General features: G+C 38.9%; 1 protein-coding gene across 2 annotated transcripts in view; it reads right to left on the minus strand.

The window, feature by feature from the left end:
• The window catches only part of PRUNE2 (prune homolog 2 with BCH domain), a gene marked incomplete at both ends in the record, with an annotated part of 127,637 nt that overhangs the window by 36,466 nt on the left and 76,645 nt on the right, over positions 1-14,526 (minus strand). For both annotated transcript variants that reach the window (XM_084225173.1, XM_084225172.1), the window contains 2 exons: positions 5,709-6,510; positions 7,417-13,909. In XM_084225173.1, coding sequence (XP_084081299.1) covers positions 5,709-6,510; positions 7,417-13,909 — 7,295 coding nt within the window. The remainder of the gene's footprint in view (positions 1-5,708; positions 6,511-7,416; positions 13,910-14,526) is intronic.

A 14,526-nucleotide genomic window follows, 5' to 3' on the forward strand; every position in this document is an offset into this window, starting at 1 on the left:
ATTTGGTTTTAACCTTTAAAGCATGGTCTTTGTGTTAAGTCAAATGTCATGCTTTGTGCTGCGAAGTGGGAGACCTAAGTTCAATTTCCATTTCAAGTCCATAATTTTGTAGTTCAGCAGGAGCTGGAAACAACTGAACCAGCATGCCTGGTCCCAGAGTGCCTGGAACTGCTTTCCAGTGGATATGGCAAATTAATAAACAATTCTAACAGAAGTGAAAGATGGCAGCCCCCCAGGTTTCCAAGGAAAAAAAGGAAACAGGTATCCAAAGGGAAGCAAATGTTACTTTTTCTTACAATAGATTTTCAAGCCTTTAAGCATCCTATATATAGCATCCCTGCTTTGCCCATAAAAGAATAAGGCAAACCTGGGATCTCTAACTCACCCGCCTTATTCTAGCTTTGGATGACAGAAGAGAAATTTTTGAGAAAATATGTGGTGAAACCTTTGGTCACTGGAATCAATGTGAATTTCTTCCTGGGTTCCAGTCTGTCAGTATTTAATTTCAGTACTGGGCATTGATATTGACTCAAATAATTAATGGCTTTGAGATTTATTTGTATTTGGCTAAGTCACAGAGACAGCAGAGTCATCTCAGAATTCTTATTAATCTTGTAACAGTCACATATTTTTCTTTAATTAAATTTGATTATCTTTATTCACAAGCCCAGGGGAATGTGATGAAAGCAGGCTTTTCTATTAATAAAACACTGGATTGCTTCCTCTACTGGGCAATTTTAATAGCCAGCAGTATAGTAGTGATCAAAGAGGTATATTTCAGACAGAGGGAGTGGAAGAACTATCTTTTCCAAAAGATCATTATACATGCGAGCAGAAAATAATTATTTCTGTTACTTTGAGAAAATGCTACCAGAAAGATAAATGAAGTTTTCTTTCGAAGTCTTATTCTAGCAGGTTAAATACACTGTAGTAGTTCTTCAAAGGAAGTTAGTTGTCTTCTGCTCAGTTTTGCCACCCGTTTTCTAAGCTCTCCCCCAAACCTTCCAAATATCTCTGTTCTTATTTGTACTGTTCTCACTGCTTCTTTTACCTAAAGTCAATACATCATTTAACAGTATTTTGTTCAGCTCTAACTCCTTCTAATAAGGAAAAGGTAAAAGGAAGAATGATCTGGTATACACAGCCACTAAAATACTCTGACAAATATGCTGGGTAAAAACTAGCATAGCCATCTGCAGGGTTCTCCTTCTGCCTCCTGACCAATTAATCACCACCAACCTTCATATTGCTCTGTAATACAAGACACCTTCTATCAAGAACAAAATTACCTCCCATCTTCATAAATTTTACTGCTGGCACAGCTCCAGTCAGCAGCACGAAAGTATGTAATCCTGCCCACCTAACATGCTGTATAAAAAGCTGTTTTCTTTCCAGAAACACTGACCTTAGTAATGAGCTATCAAATATTTTTGTACTTTTCTTAGTAGTCCAAAGAAGCTCTAGGGTCACTTTTGGCGTTTGCGTATTTCTGAGACAAGCCGATGTCTTTTCTCCAGTGTTTTAATACCAATAAATATCCTTATTCTTCACTCTCTGCTGAAGCTTTTCCTTTTGGAAATAGAACAGGAGAGGATGGAAGAACTTCACCCCTAGCCATAGACTTCTTTTAAACACCTTTGAGAGTTATGTGTGACATTGGGATGAAGGGCAGTGACTAGCAAACATCAAGATTTTAAGGCACTTCTTCATTCTGGTTTTTGTTAATGCTTTCTATTTCAAAACCTTAATTCCCACTTTGTTGGAATACCAGGCTCTTTCTCGCTCCAAGGTCAGGGAGAATAAAACTCAGGGGAGGTTGTTTTTGAAGTCTCACTCTGAAGTTTATTATCCTTATCTATTACAAACTCACAAGATGTGAGCTCTCTCTAACAAGCTGAGGAAGTGAGCTAAAATGGTGTCTGTTCAAGGCTATGTAAGTCCCAGTTATCCAATAAACAGTTCACATCTATATTATTTATGCTTCTAACCCAATTATGATCACCTGAAACCTGCAATGCGGACATCTTTCACCCAATCAGAGGAAACCACCAGATTCGTGAAGAAGAAGGAAGAAGGTGCAAAAAAGACAAGCAACCCACACCCAAAATTCTCCATCTTGGCTACCATATATCACCATATCCTAAAATCCCAAATGCAAGTTTTTTCACCCAGTGAGATCACACAATACTATCCAAACTACACACACACTGTTTCTGTGCTATCACTCAATTTTTGAAGCCTTTTCCAAGGTCTCAGGTCAAACAAGGCGTTTACTTGACACCCTTAAATTCAGAAAGCTCGAAGTCTTCAGCCATCAGAGTTCCAACATCTCTTCTGTGTAACAGGCAATTTTATCAGAAGAAGTGGCAGACATCTGCTGGATGAAAGCAAAAAACAATGCAAACTGCATCCTTCACTGACCCTTACTCCACTACAAAAGGAACCTACTTCAGCACAGTACAAGTAGGAACCTTTTCTTTTTTTTCCTAAACAGGGACATAAATATGGATATAAAAGGGATTACTAGACAGTTACTAAGTGCCTTCATAAACTAATTCAGCTCTTCATTGGCTGGGTTTGAGTCTGAATACAAACAATAAATTTCTTTATTTTTCTAAGACGCTGGAACCACAGAATTTGGGTTGAAAGAGACCTCAAAGATCACCTGGTTCCAACCCACTTGACTGGGGAAGGGACACGTACCACTATATCAGGTTGCTCAGTGCCCCATCCAGCCTGACTCTGCACACTTCCAAGGATGGAGCATTCACAGCCATTCCAGGCAACCTGTTCCAGTGCCTCACCACCCTCACACTGAGTTTCTTTACATCCTGCTTTGATGTAAATCTTTGGCAGACTCAGAGCCTGATGACTAGCACCTTCCAGAAATTGTACTGCAACAATCAGAAAAGTCTTAGTTTCTTCTCTTATGTGATGACACCAGTTTTTCTTCATTAACCTCCCACAGGCTGGCAGCTCTGCTGCATCATATTATTTTAAACCTCATTGGCCATGAAGGGCAGTTAATTTCAGACTAAAAAGGTCAAAAGCTGCATATTGAGTTATGTTTTAAGAAGGAATTTCTCTTTTTAAAACTGTCAATTAAATACATTAAGAAAGCATTTCTAATTACACACTTCTACCATGTCAGCTGCTAGTTTTTATGGAAGAGCTTTCATTAAATGGGCATATCATCTATAAAAAGATGATTCCTGTATGTGTTTCATCATAGTATTTTTTTTGTTTTTTGATTTGGTTTCAAAGGAATCAAGGCCTCTGTGATCATGCTGTGGGCATGCACAGGGATGCATTTGTCCCTTCTCCTAGGAAGTCTCAAGTCTTTACCTAACTGACCAAAGATATAAGCTTACTACAAGTTTACTGAATAACTACCAAGCAGAGGGGAAACTGAGGGGAAAACCACACCACAAAAACAATCTCTATTACATACAAAATCCTCACAGAAGAGGATTAATTACTTTTAATAAAATTAATGCTGGAAGAAACTTCCATTAAAGTTTACAAGTTACCAAGAAAAAATCTAACAAGAAAACTTAAACCCAAAGCAAAGCAGATTTTACTGATTCCATGCTCCCACAATTAATTGTTAATGTGGAAGCTGAGTAAGTTCCTTACTTTGCTTCTCTGGGCATCAGTATCGGTAGTGTAAAGGACAGAAATAGCCACTGCTATTGACTAAAAAGGCATTTAGTATTAAACAACTTCTAAGTAAGATAAGATAAAAGACTAAACTAGAAGCTATAGAGATCACATACATTCTATACCAAGAATTATTTTATCTTTTTCTTGCAGGATGCACGACATTCCATTATGCATTTAAATTTTTATTGAAAACACAAGAACATTAACATGGTCCAGTTTTGGATTTTAATGTGGGAATTACTCTACACAAATACACTAACTTCTAAGAATAATGAAAGTACTGCATGCAAAATTCCAATGTGAACTACTGTTGAGTGGTACTTCAGGATTTGCAAAAGTTCCTAAAAGACAGCAAAGCTCTTCTCAAAATGGATATAGCAATTTATAGCAATAAGATGTTAACCCACCCCTATAAATCTACGACATAGCAATGTTTTTTCTAGTACCAGTCTAAGTTCAAAAATCAGATTTTCTTCCTGAGGTGTCTAACAGAGTCTTACTGCATCAAAGTTATCTCAAGTTGAAAATGTGCTGGTTTACTTACAAATCATTCTAAATCAGATACCTAGAGTTTTCTTTTCCTCTCTACATCATGGGAATGTAAGTATGACAAGTCAAATCCCTAGGATGCTTCCTGCATGTAATTAATCAGTGTGACTTAGACTGGGGCAGCATCTGCCTGGTTTTAATTTAAAATGCTTTATGGGAGACAGAGGAAATAACAGACAATTTCTTTATGTCAGATTTGCAAGCCTGCAACTACCCAGCATCTCTAAACAACTCTTCCTGTTTCCTGTCCCAGTAGGAGCAGAACTGATAGGCATTCTATGATTCTAAGATTTTTTACTAGAAATGCACGGTTTGTCAAAAAAGCATCTTTACTAATTGAAATTAGTAGGTTTTAATGAACTCCCAGTGAAACCCTGTAGAGGCAACACCAGAGAATGGCTTCCAGGGCTAACAAACAAAGCACCTCCAAGTCAAAGAACATGTAGGTTTCCTAGATTTGCAGATCTTAAGCCATCCTTCCACACAACAACATGGATGAAAAACAGCTGCTTGGAAATTTTGCTTGTTTGGCTTCTCCCAGATTTCTCTTTAATAGGAAGTTTCAAAATTTCTACTTTTCATTCTGGAATGGAATTCAGAAACTTAGAGGATTGGGTGCGACAGAAATGCTGTGCCAATCCACCATACTCGGCTAGTTTAGAGGTCAAGCACTCGATATTTGGTTTACTTCAGGCTCTACAGGACTGATGAGTACTCATCTTCTGCTAACACTTCTGAAGATATTCCTGTCCCTTGATGGAAGAGAGGTCAACAACAGAAGCACCCTCTCCAATACACTACAGTCAGGAGGGCCACCCCTCACTCTGTCTGATGACACAGCACAGAGTCACTTGCCAGGAGGAATGCTGCCAGCACAGAGACTGCCTGTCCACCCAAAACCAGGTCCACATGTACTCACTCCATCTGCTTCAATCGCCAGTTCAATTCCAACAGTCATAAATGCTCCTCTGATCTGACTAAAGCTTGAAAATAATCACAAAGGCCACAACTTTCTTTCATGCTTTTCTTTCCTCTACAAGCAGCCCGTTTTTCTGACTCTGTGCTTTGACTTCTTCCTTTCTTCCTTCTCAGCAGTTTTTCACTGGGCAGAGATAGCACTTCACTTCGATCCCCAGATAATCTCATCATATACTGGCAACACCATCAGTACCTGGCTTGGGCCTGTATGCCCTAGCCGTATTTGTTTCAGATTTCAAGTAGGTAAAACAATCAGTGGCACTTCAGAGAAGGAAGATAAATTTAGTCCTGCAAGAAAGTGACCTTCAAATCAATTGCAAACCAACCCTAATTTGGCTCATATCAAGCAACAAAGAACCAACAATCTGTTTACAGAAAGGAAGTAATACATTGATAAGTAAATAAGTACTTTGCATAATTCAGACTTCAAAGTCTGTTCATAATGGCACACACCTCAATAACATAAGTGACAAATTAACAGAAAACTTTCGAAAGAAATTAGCTTGATTTTTACTTACCCTGATTTTTGATTCAATTCTCTGTCACTGTTGAGAAGAACCGTTTCCTCCTTTACTTCTTGTTCTGTTGCTACATTATTCCCAAGCCTCAGTCGAGAATTTGCTTCCCATGTACTATCACCACCAACCACCTGCAACTCTGATGCTCCTGCAGTGCCCGAACTGACATTCTCAGCAGCCAGGCCATCTGAAGGAGAACAGCTTTCATGTTCAAAAGATTTCTGAAGGGGAGTTTCTACCTGAAATTCTGTCCAAGTGTCAAGAATCAATTCCTGCGCTACAAGAGATGCCAGTTCTTCACCAGGATGTCCGGACCCTGATTTTGGCATCTCTGTCTTGGCAGAAATTTCTTCAGGTGATATGTCACTTACTTCATTTTGTCCCAATATAATCCAGCCCTCATCTTGCCCACAGCTTTCCTGTGATTTCCTTTCACCATCCAGCTTCTGAGGCACAGCAGAAGAATTTTTCTCTTCTAAGTCAACAGCGTCCCATCCAGTCCCACAAACAAAATGATCTTTGCTTTCATTTGAAATGGGTATTGCCTGAAAGGCATCCAAGGACCCTGGTGAAAAGCCTTCATGGGATTCTTGAAACGCAGAATTTATTTTGCTTCTTTCAAGGGTATAATTTGTTGCAGGTGTATTTTCTTCCTCAGTAACAAGGATGTAATCCATCTCCAGTGAAGCTGGGAGCAGCTGCATCCTCACATCTTCTTTACTGTCTGTACTTTCTACTTCAGGGCTGTTATGGGAATTTGACAGCTTTTCCTCCCTACAAAGTAGGGAGTCAGTGCCAGCTTCTAAAAGAACAGGCAAATAGAAACTCTTTTTAATTTCTGAATTACTGATTTAGTCACCATAGTATGCTTTAATCAGGACTGTGAGATAAAGTTCTTTTCAGTTTGCTTTGCTCTGTTAATGTGTACTTGAATTTTATAACATCATCACCATCATCATTATTGTTAAAGGTTATACATTAACACGACAATCATTCCCAAGGCACAAACAATTCAGTATCCCATAGGCTAGGCCCTGTACAAACAACAGAAATTATATTACTACTTCACTGTTTTAAAAGCTTTAGATCTGTCTGTGATGCCTTAAGTTTAGCTTTCATATTTTCCAGATTCTGTACTGTATTAGTGTATAACTCTGAACTTCATATAAAGTGTTAGCAAGTTCTCCTCACAGTTTAGTCAGACAAAACAATCCTTTTCCAGCCTGAGAACCAAGGACACCATTGCAGCCTCAAAAAGTGTCAACAACAGCCAATGGAGGAGAGCAGTCTGGGAGGATGGGACTTCATAACCTGAAGCTGTAATTGGATAATTCATCCCAATATGTAGAAGGACCAAAACTTATAAAAGTGTGAAAACTCGTGACCAGTTGTCCATCTTGGGTCCTTCTTGGGTCCATCCTGGGTGGAGCCAAGGCCAGGCTCTTGTACTGCCCAAGATGTATCCTTTGAAGGCCTTTTAATAAATATATACATTATTCCTTTAACTCTGTCTAACCTCTACCCCAGGTAGCCTCTCAAGGCATCATCTGAAAGAGTGACACTAGAGCTCTTTCCACAGTAAATGTTCTGTACATTAGGGAAACACACAAACTCCATGTCACTCAAAGCCTCCTCCTCACAGGCTTCATAGAAATACTTCTTCCTTTCTCTGTCCTATGTATTTGCCCTGGAAAGCAGATTTTCTTACCATCACACGATCTTCTATCTCCACCTGGTGGTGAGTCAGGATCGGCTGTTTCTGTTTCAGATTTTCCTGTAAAGAAATCAGAATCTGGGGGAGTTACTTCAGACATGGAGAGCGATGGTACTGAGGTGAGATTTTCCTCAAGACACTCTGTGGATGTCTCAGACACCTTATCTTTGGTCATTAGGATGCTCTCTGCACCTTCCAGAGGAGCTGGCAGTGGCAATTGTTTTTCCAAAGAAACACTGTCATAAAATGGCTGCTGTAACAAGAGCTCACCGTTTGCATTCTCTCTGCTGCCAGAGGGTTCAGCATCAAAAGATGCAGAGGGTGGTGGAGTACACAGCGTTGGTGACTGGTCATTGGGTGTTTCCTTAAACACAGGAACATCATTTTCAATCACAGCTTCATATTCTTTTGCTATGTCATCAAACAGTTGATTATTTGAATCAGATTCATCACCTTCATTACCACCAGGTAGAAAGGATTTGGGAAAGACTGTCTGTTCATCTTCTGCTGCCTCACTGCCTAGCAATGTCAGTATGTTCATTCCACCACATGTGCCTCCCAGGACATTGGTCACTGAGGTGTCCCTGATACTATGTTCTATCCCTGTGTCAAAGTCATCCACACATTCTTCTGACCTATCTAGCTCAACACCAGTTATTGCTGTTAGGTCAGTATCAGAATATTTTACAACTTCACCGAAGGCACTAATTTCTTTTAAGCTTTGTTCTTCCTTATCAGGTTGATTGAAATCCATGGGGAGCAAATGCATTTGAGAGGTCGTTATTTGAGCTGTATCAGTTGGTGCTTCTTGATGGCTTGCATTAGTGAAACTTCCATGGAACATGTCTTTCACATCTAAGGATGTCACTTTTATAACTTCACTGGCAATTTCTGTTGACTCAACAGGGTCAAAAACCAGCTTATTTTCTAGATTGTATTCTTCTGGAATTAGAAATTCAGGAAGCTCCTGAGAATTAGAAGAAATAAACTGATAGAATTCACTGGTCTTTACTGGTTCATAGTCCTGGGGGCTACCATTTTCAGAGTGCATCTCATTCTGCATTACTAACTGACACTTTGAATCAAAATCTGCCTCTTCATTCACATTTGATCTTGTATGAATTGGCTGAACGTCTTTGTCTTCAGGCTCCACTGCAATCTGAGAAGACAGGATTGAGGCATGCTTAGGTCCATATTCCTGGCACACATCAGGACTACTTGATGACTCTGAACCATTGTCTTGGTCACAGTGAATTAAAATATCAGGATTTTCACCATCTGATTTCGAAGTGACAGTCTCCTCAGCATTAGTCCACAGGTCAGGTTCCACTGAAAACTGCTGATTACTTCCTTGTGTGTTATCCTGTAAAATATCTGGGATAAGTGCAGTTTGGGGAACTAATATATTCCACTCTGGACTTGACTTTTCTGCCATGTCAAAAGATAAGTCTTCTACAGTGAAAGCACCTGGCATGGAGTCATGCACTTCTACTCTTTCACAAGTGTCCTCCTGCTGTCTTTGAGGGGTGACACTTGCATTTCCCACACTGTCTTTTGGTAGATCCAGTACAGTGATTGCTTCAACTGCTGTATTTGATATAGCTTGTTCCTCATCTGAAAAAGAGTTTTGTGGAGTCAGTTGATTTTCCTCATCTGTAGAAAACAACTGCTCTATCAACTCTCTTTCTTCTTTATCCACTGTGAAAGAATCAAATTGACTGAACTGTGAAGTGTCTCCATTAATCTGACCACCAGGACTACTGATAGAATGTACTAGTCTTTCATTTTCTTTTTCATCAGAGTACAGGGGGGCAGATGGATTCCCATCATTACCTGTATCTGTGAAAAGTGCTTCTCTTAGTTCTTCATCTTGTGAAGGGGAGCCAGAGGAGTACTCCTTACTATTCCCTAGCTGATTTGTTACAGAGTGACTTGAACCAGAATACTGATCTTCCAGTTGCTTTTCTTCACAAGGTTGTGAACTCCACCTTTCTGAACTGTTATCTAGAAAATCAGGTGTTCCTGTTGTGGATTTTGGACTAGTTCTTGAATCAGCTTCCAGTGACATACTCCACTTATCTACAGCTTTTGAAGAATGCTCTTCTTTATCACCAGCAGCAGAAACTGATGCAGGATCTTCATTTATTTGATACAAATATGAGTCTTCCCCACTATCTGGTTTTTCATTGAAAGTAGTCACCTGAGTTATTTCGTCAAGTGTTTCACAATGGCCTGTAGTAGATTGAGTAGTCTTATGATCAATAAAGTCAATAGTCCCATCCTCCTGCAACACCTTTTTGGCTTCAATTGTTTCAGAATTTTCACTGAAGGTGCTTATGAGGACGTTCTCTCCCACCTTAGTTTTTGCACCTAAACTGTCTTCATTAGCTTCAGGACTTGTTGCATTGGACTGATCATAATCCTCTTCATTTTCAGCTGCTTTGTGCTGCTTGTTTTCACACACTAAACCTTCATGAATCACTTCTGGACATGCCTCTAAATTCTCTGAATCCTCATTTATGTCAGGACTCGATAAAGAAGATACAGTATCATCATCTACATGGGCATTCCAAAAATCTAAGCTTTTAGGAACTTTGTTCTCCTTGCCACTTGTTTCAAATCCTTCTTCAGATTCATTCCCAAATTCCTGCTTTTTAAAGGAATCTGCAAGATTTTTTTTATTTTTCATCTCCCACACATCTCTGCTTCTTTCATTATGACTAGCAACTGGAAGGTCTCCCCACACATTCACAGACGTATCACTTAAGTCAGGACTTGTTCCACTTGAGTGTGTATAATAATTTATTGAATTACTCCACATATTATCTTCTTCCAAATAGCTTTTGATCTGTATATCTTTTGAAAGGCTGCTTGTGGTATTTGCTATTTCAAGGACTTCGCTTGCCTCAGGACTTGTTCCAGGAGACTGCAAATCTTCATGTGGCTGTGAATCCCAAGCAGTTTGGGGAAAATTGTCATTAAGCACTGCAAATGGCTCTCCACAAAGATTAGTAGCAGGTTCTACATTTTCAGAGTTTTCATTTCTCCCAGAAGCTATTTCAAGTGAAAACGAATTTTCTACCACAGACATATGTGTAATATCAGGAACACTACCAAATCCAGAAAGATTTTTCTTAAACTCCTCTGTGAAAGGATTTTCATTGGTCCTCATCAGTTCTAAGCTATTTTTAAAAGATAGTAAATCAGAATTACAAATGTCTGGATGGTTAGAAGTCACTTCATGTAAGCATTCTTGCCCTTCTCCCAGAGGTTCTTGTAGTTTATCCATCAAAGGAATTATGGCTTGGCCACAACCATTCTTTCCAGAGTCATTCCAGACACCTGAGCTTCCAGGTATTACAGTAGAATTATTTTCAGGATTGCCACTACCATTACCAGAACTTTCAGAAATACTTTCCATCTTGGGACTTGTTGCATCCTGTGTCACTGTAGCCTCTTTTCCAGCTCCCTCAGAAAGCAGCTGTGACATTTCACTGTAATTGTACTTTTTTGGTAAGGGGTCATCAAAAAATTCATAATCTCTGCTTCCTTCAGAAATACTTGAAGATTCTAAACTGCTCTGCAACACGTCTTTTCTCTCTTCCTGACTAACTGGATTGCTTGGATTAGAAATCGACACATTCTCTGTGATTAATACTTCCAAACTAACACAATTTCTCAGTTTTTCTGGGGAGGTGACAACTTCAGTTGTTGGCTCATTTTTTTCCAGATCTGTTTTAGCTGAAGATTCACTACCCTCTTGCACTGGTTTATTACAAATGTCATTAATTATCTGCTGCCCACTTGTCACATGTGTTCTCTTACATTCTTCTCCTTCCTTAGAGATGACAGGGGCATTATCCCAGCCTTCCTCACAACCGTGCTCACTCTGTAAACCCCACGAGTCCAGCTGGTGCACTGAATCCTGAATACCCAGCTCTTCTTCAATACCAACAGTATTTTGTGCTGCATTTTCAGTAAGTATCTCACTCCCTAACTCACATATTTTCAGATCCAAACCATTCTCATTTTCTGAAGTTGGCGTAGAGATGTTTGTGTCTTCTACAGGAACACTGCCCACTGCTTCTGCCTCATCGGCTGCTCTCTGTCTGGTGTTTAATTCATTCTGTGATGGTGATAAGTCATTCATTGTTTGATTATACGCCAGTATTACTCTTCTGCTTTCAGATACAGGAAAGTTATTTTCACTGCTACATGTTTCAGCTGAAAAACATAGATCAGCTGTTTGTTCTGAATTAAGGCAAGGTTTAGCAGAGGCAGAGAGAACTGCAATTTCAGAATTTCTTTCTTGTAACTGGGTGATATTATTTAGGGGAGTGTTCCAGATATCTGTATTTCTAGTATTTGACAAAGGCACATTACTAGGAGATAATGGTTCCTTACTTGATTTCTCAAGTACTTTTGACTCAGCCAAGTTTGTGTTCATGAATTTATCAGTAACTGTTCCTTGATCAAAATCCTTGTCCTCATTTTCTCTTTCATCTTCCATATATGTAGGTGATATATATGAATCAGATGTTGAATAATTGGTGTCTGGTGGAGAAACAACTAAATCTTCTTCTATATTTGAGGAACTAAGATCCGAGTTTTTATATAAGAAGGTATCCTCCCATGGCACCACTACTTCTGTTACTTCTTTTCTGATGTTTTTATCATACATATTCCAGGTATCTATATTTTCAAATTGTTTTGGTCTATGTTTAGGATCACCAAACAAAGTTTTTTCCCCTGCGTTCAGCTTGGAATTATTTTGCATATTGTTGAAAACAAAAGTTACATTTTCAGATTTTCCATGGTCTTCTATTGAATAATACCTTCCTTTATCCCACACTTCTGGATTTTCAATATCATTGTCCACTGTGATTTCTGAAGAATCTGATAAACCAGATTTTGATATGACCCATTCCTCAGGAATATTCACTGATTTTAACTCTCTATCTGGTTTGGGCATGTTCCATACATTTTCTGAGGATTTACCAGCATTGCCCTCATCTAACTCAGTCCAGATTTTGTAAGACTCTCCAGCTAGCTGGCTACCTTTTCCTTCACCACTACACCATGCATCTGACATCATAGGTGTTGGTTGGCTGACCTTCCACAGGTCTGTAAAGCTCTCCACTTCTTGCTTTGTCTCATCTAAAGAAGCAGCTTGCAAACATGAATGGTCAATGCTTTTCTCTTGATTCTCATGGTTCCAATTATCTCCTTTAAACTGATTATCCCACAGACCTGCTTTCATATATTCCATTTGCTTTGGCTGTTTTTGGAGGAACACAGAATCTGAGGCTCTTCTATCAGTATGTTCTCGTAGCAAAGGACTTTCTTTAGAATCTTTCCATAAGACAGGACTCTGAAACACAGATTCCTGTTCACTTGAACTCCATGCATCAGCATTTCTGGAATCTAGGTCAAAGCCATCCCACCAGCTCCCATATCTAACACGAGACGGAGAGTAATTTGTGCCATCTATTTCATTAATTTTTTTAATGACATCTTGTGAGAAAATTAAAGGCTGCCCATTATCTAATGGTGAAGTATCTACAAGACTATTCATAGGAGTTGGTGGAATTCTTGAATCAGCAGATTTCAAAGCTTCTGGTGAAGAAGAATCACCTTCAACTAAATCAATCAAACTTGAAGTTTTCTCACACATTTCTCCTGGATTCTCACCAAATTCTGCCGGACTGTCTTCCTCAGTTTTTGTCGTAAGTAGGTCAGTTGAATACTTTACTGTATCATTTTCTAATAGGTTTGTCTCATCAAGTTTTTTCTTCAGAGTGAGCTGATGCCCTTCTGATGAATCAGTATTGAGAAAATAGTCATCTGCTGGAGAACAATCAACAGAATGAGAAGATGACTGAGATGGAGCCGTAACCATGGGTGCTAGATCAAAATTGAAAAGATCAAAGTTATCGCTATTGCTTCCTGACTGAGACTTTTGCTCTTCAGCTATTGCTCCTTCAGGAATAGGGCTGTAGGAATCAAAGCCGGGCAGAAGACTGTGGTGTGAAGCAGCACCTTCTGCAACAGGGCTATCATCACTAAGAAAAACGGAACTCTCCTTGGAAGACCGGCTGCTTCTAATGGTAGCCAAGCCACTGTCTGGACTCACAAGGTCAACATTAACATCAATGTGGGCTGGCACAGACCCATTTAGATCTTGAGGATTTTCTATAAAATTGGCAGAACTGGGCTGTGGTTCTACATCAGAACCATATAACTCCATAATACCAGAAGATCCTTGTGAAAGTGGAGCACTTCCAGCAACAGCTTCAGTAGAAGAAGTTCTACTGTTTGATACCATTTCTGGTTGCCTTCTATTTATAACTTCCTTAATTAGAAGAAAAATTTGATCACAAGTCACTGAAGAATTTTCTTGATGATAAATGAGAATTTGGTCACATTCACATTCTAGAGGATCCAACTCCAAACAAGGATTCTGACATTCTTCTAATTCACAGCAGATCTGTTGAAAAATGGGGTATTTCAGAAGTCACTGCAGTCATGGACATAAGGCACATAATGACTACTTCATCATGTAATACAGCCTTACCTATCTCTTCCTATTAACCTACTGTTTGGCCATTTCACTGTAGCATCCTTATTAAGATCCCCAAAAAGATGAGGTATTACAAAAGAGAATCAAGACAAAATATTTGTTAAATGATTGGTCAGAAATTATACTGGTCATTATACAGAAATTATATTGGTCAGAATTATCAGACTTTCTGTTTCATTTCTTGTTAGAAAATCCAAATAAAATGTTTGCTTGTTTCCTTAAGAAATCTGAGTAAAATTTATGTAATTAATTCAGGAAAGTATTTCTAGCATGGGGTAATTATATTAATAAAACAAATGAATTTATATTGGCCTTGAAAACCATGAAGTCACTTAGCCTTCCAAAAATCATAAGTTTTCAAGACTGAGATAAAGGTTCAAAAAGTTGACACTGAGATAGTCTCTCCCATCTGGGGATAAATATAGTTTTAAAAAATTGAAAGCACCTAGCTCTGGGCAAATGTACACAATAATAATAATTTGTTCTGATTTCAGAGCTTGAATTCTTTAGGAATAACATTTATA

Source organism: Fringilla coelebs (genome assembly GCF_963513975.1).
Source record: "Fringilla coelebs genome assembly, chromosome: Z".
Lineage (NCBI taxonomy): Eukaryota > Metazoa > Chordata > Aves > Passeriformes > Fringillidae > Fringilla > Fringilla coelebs.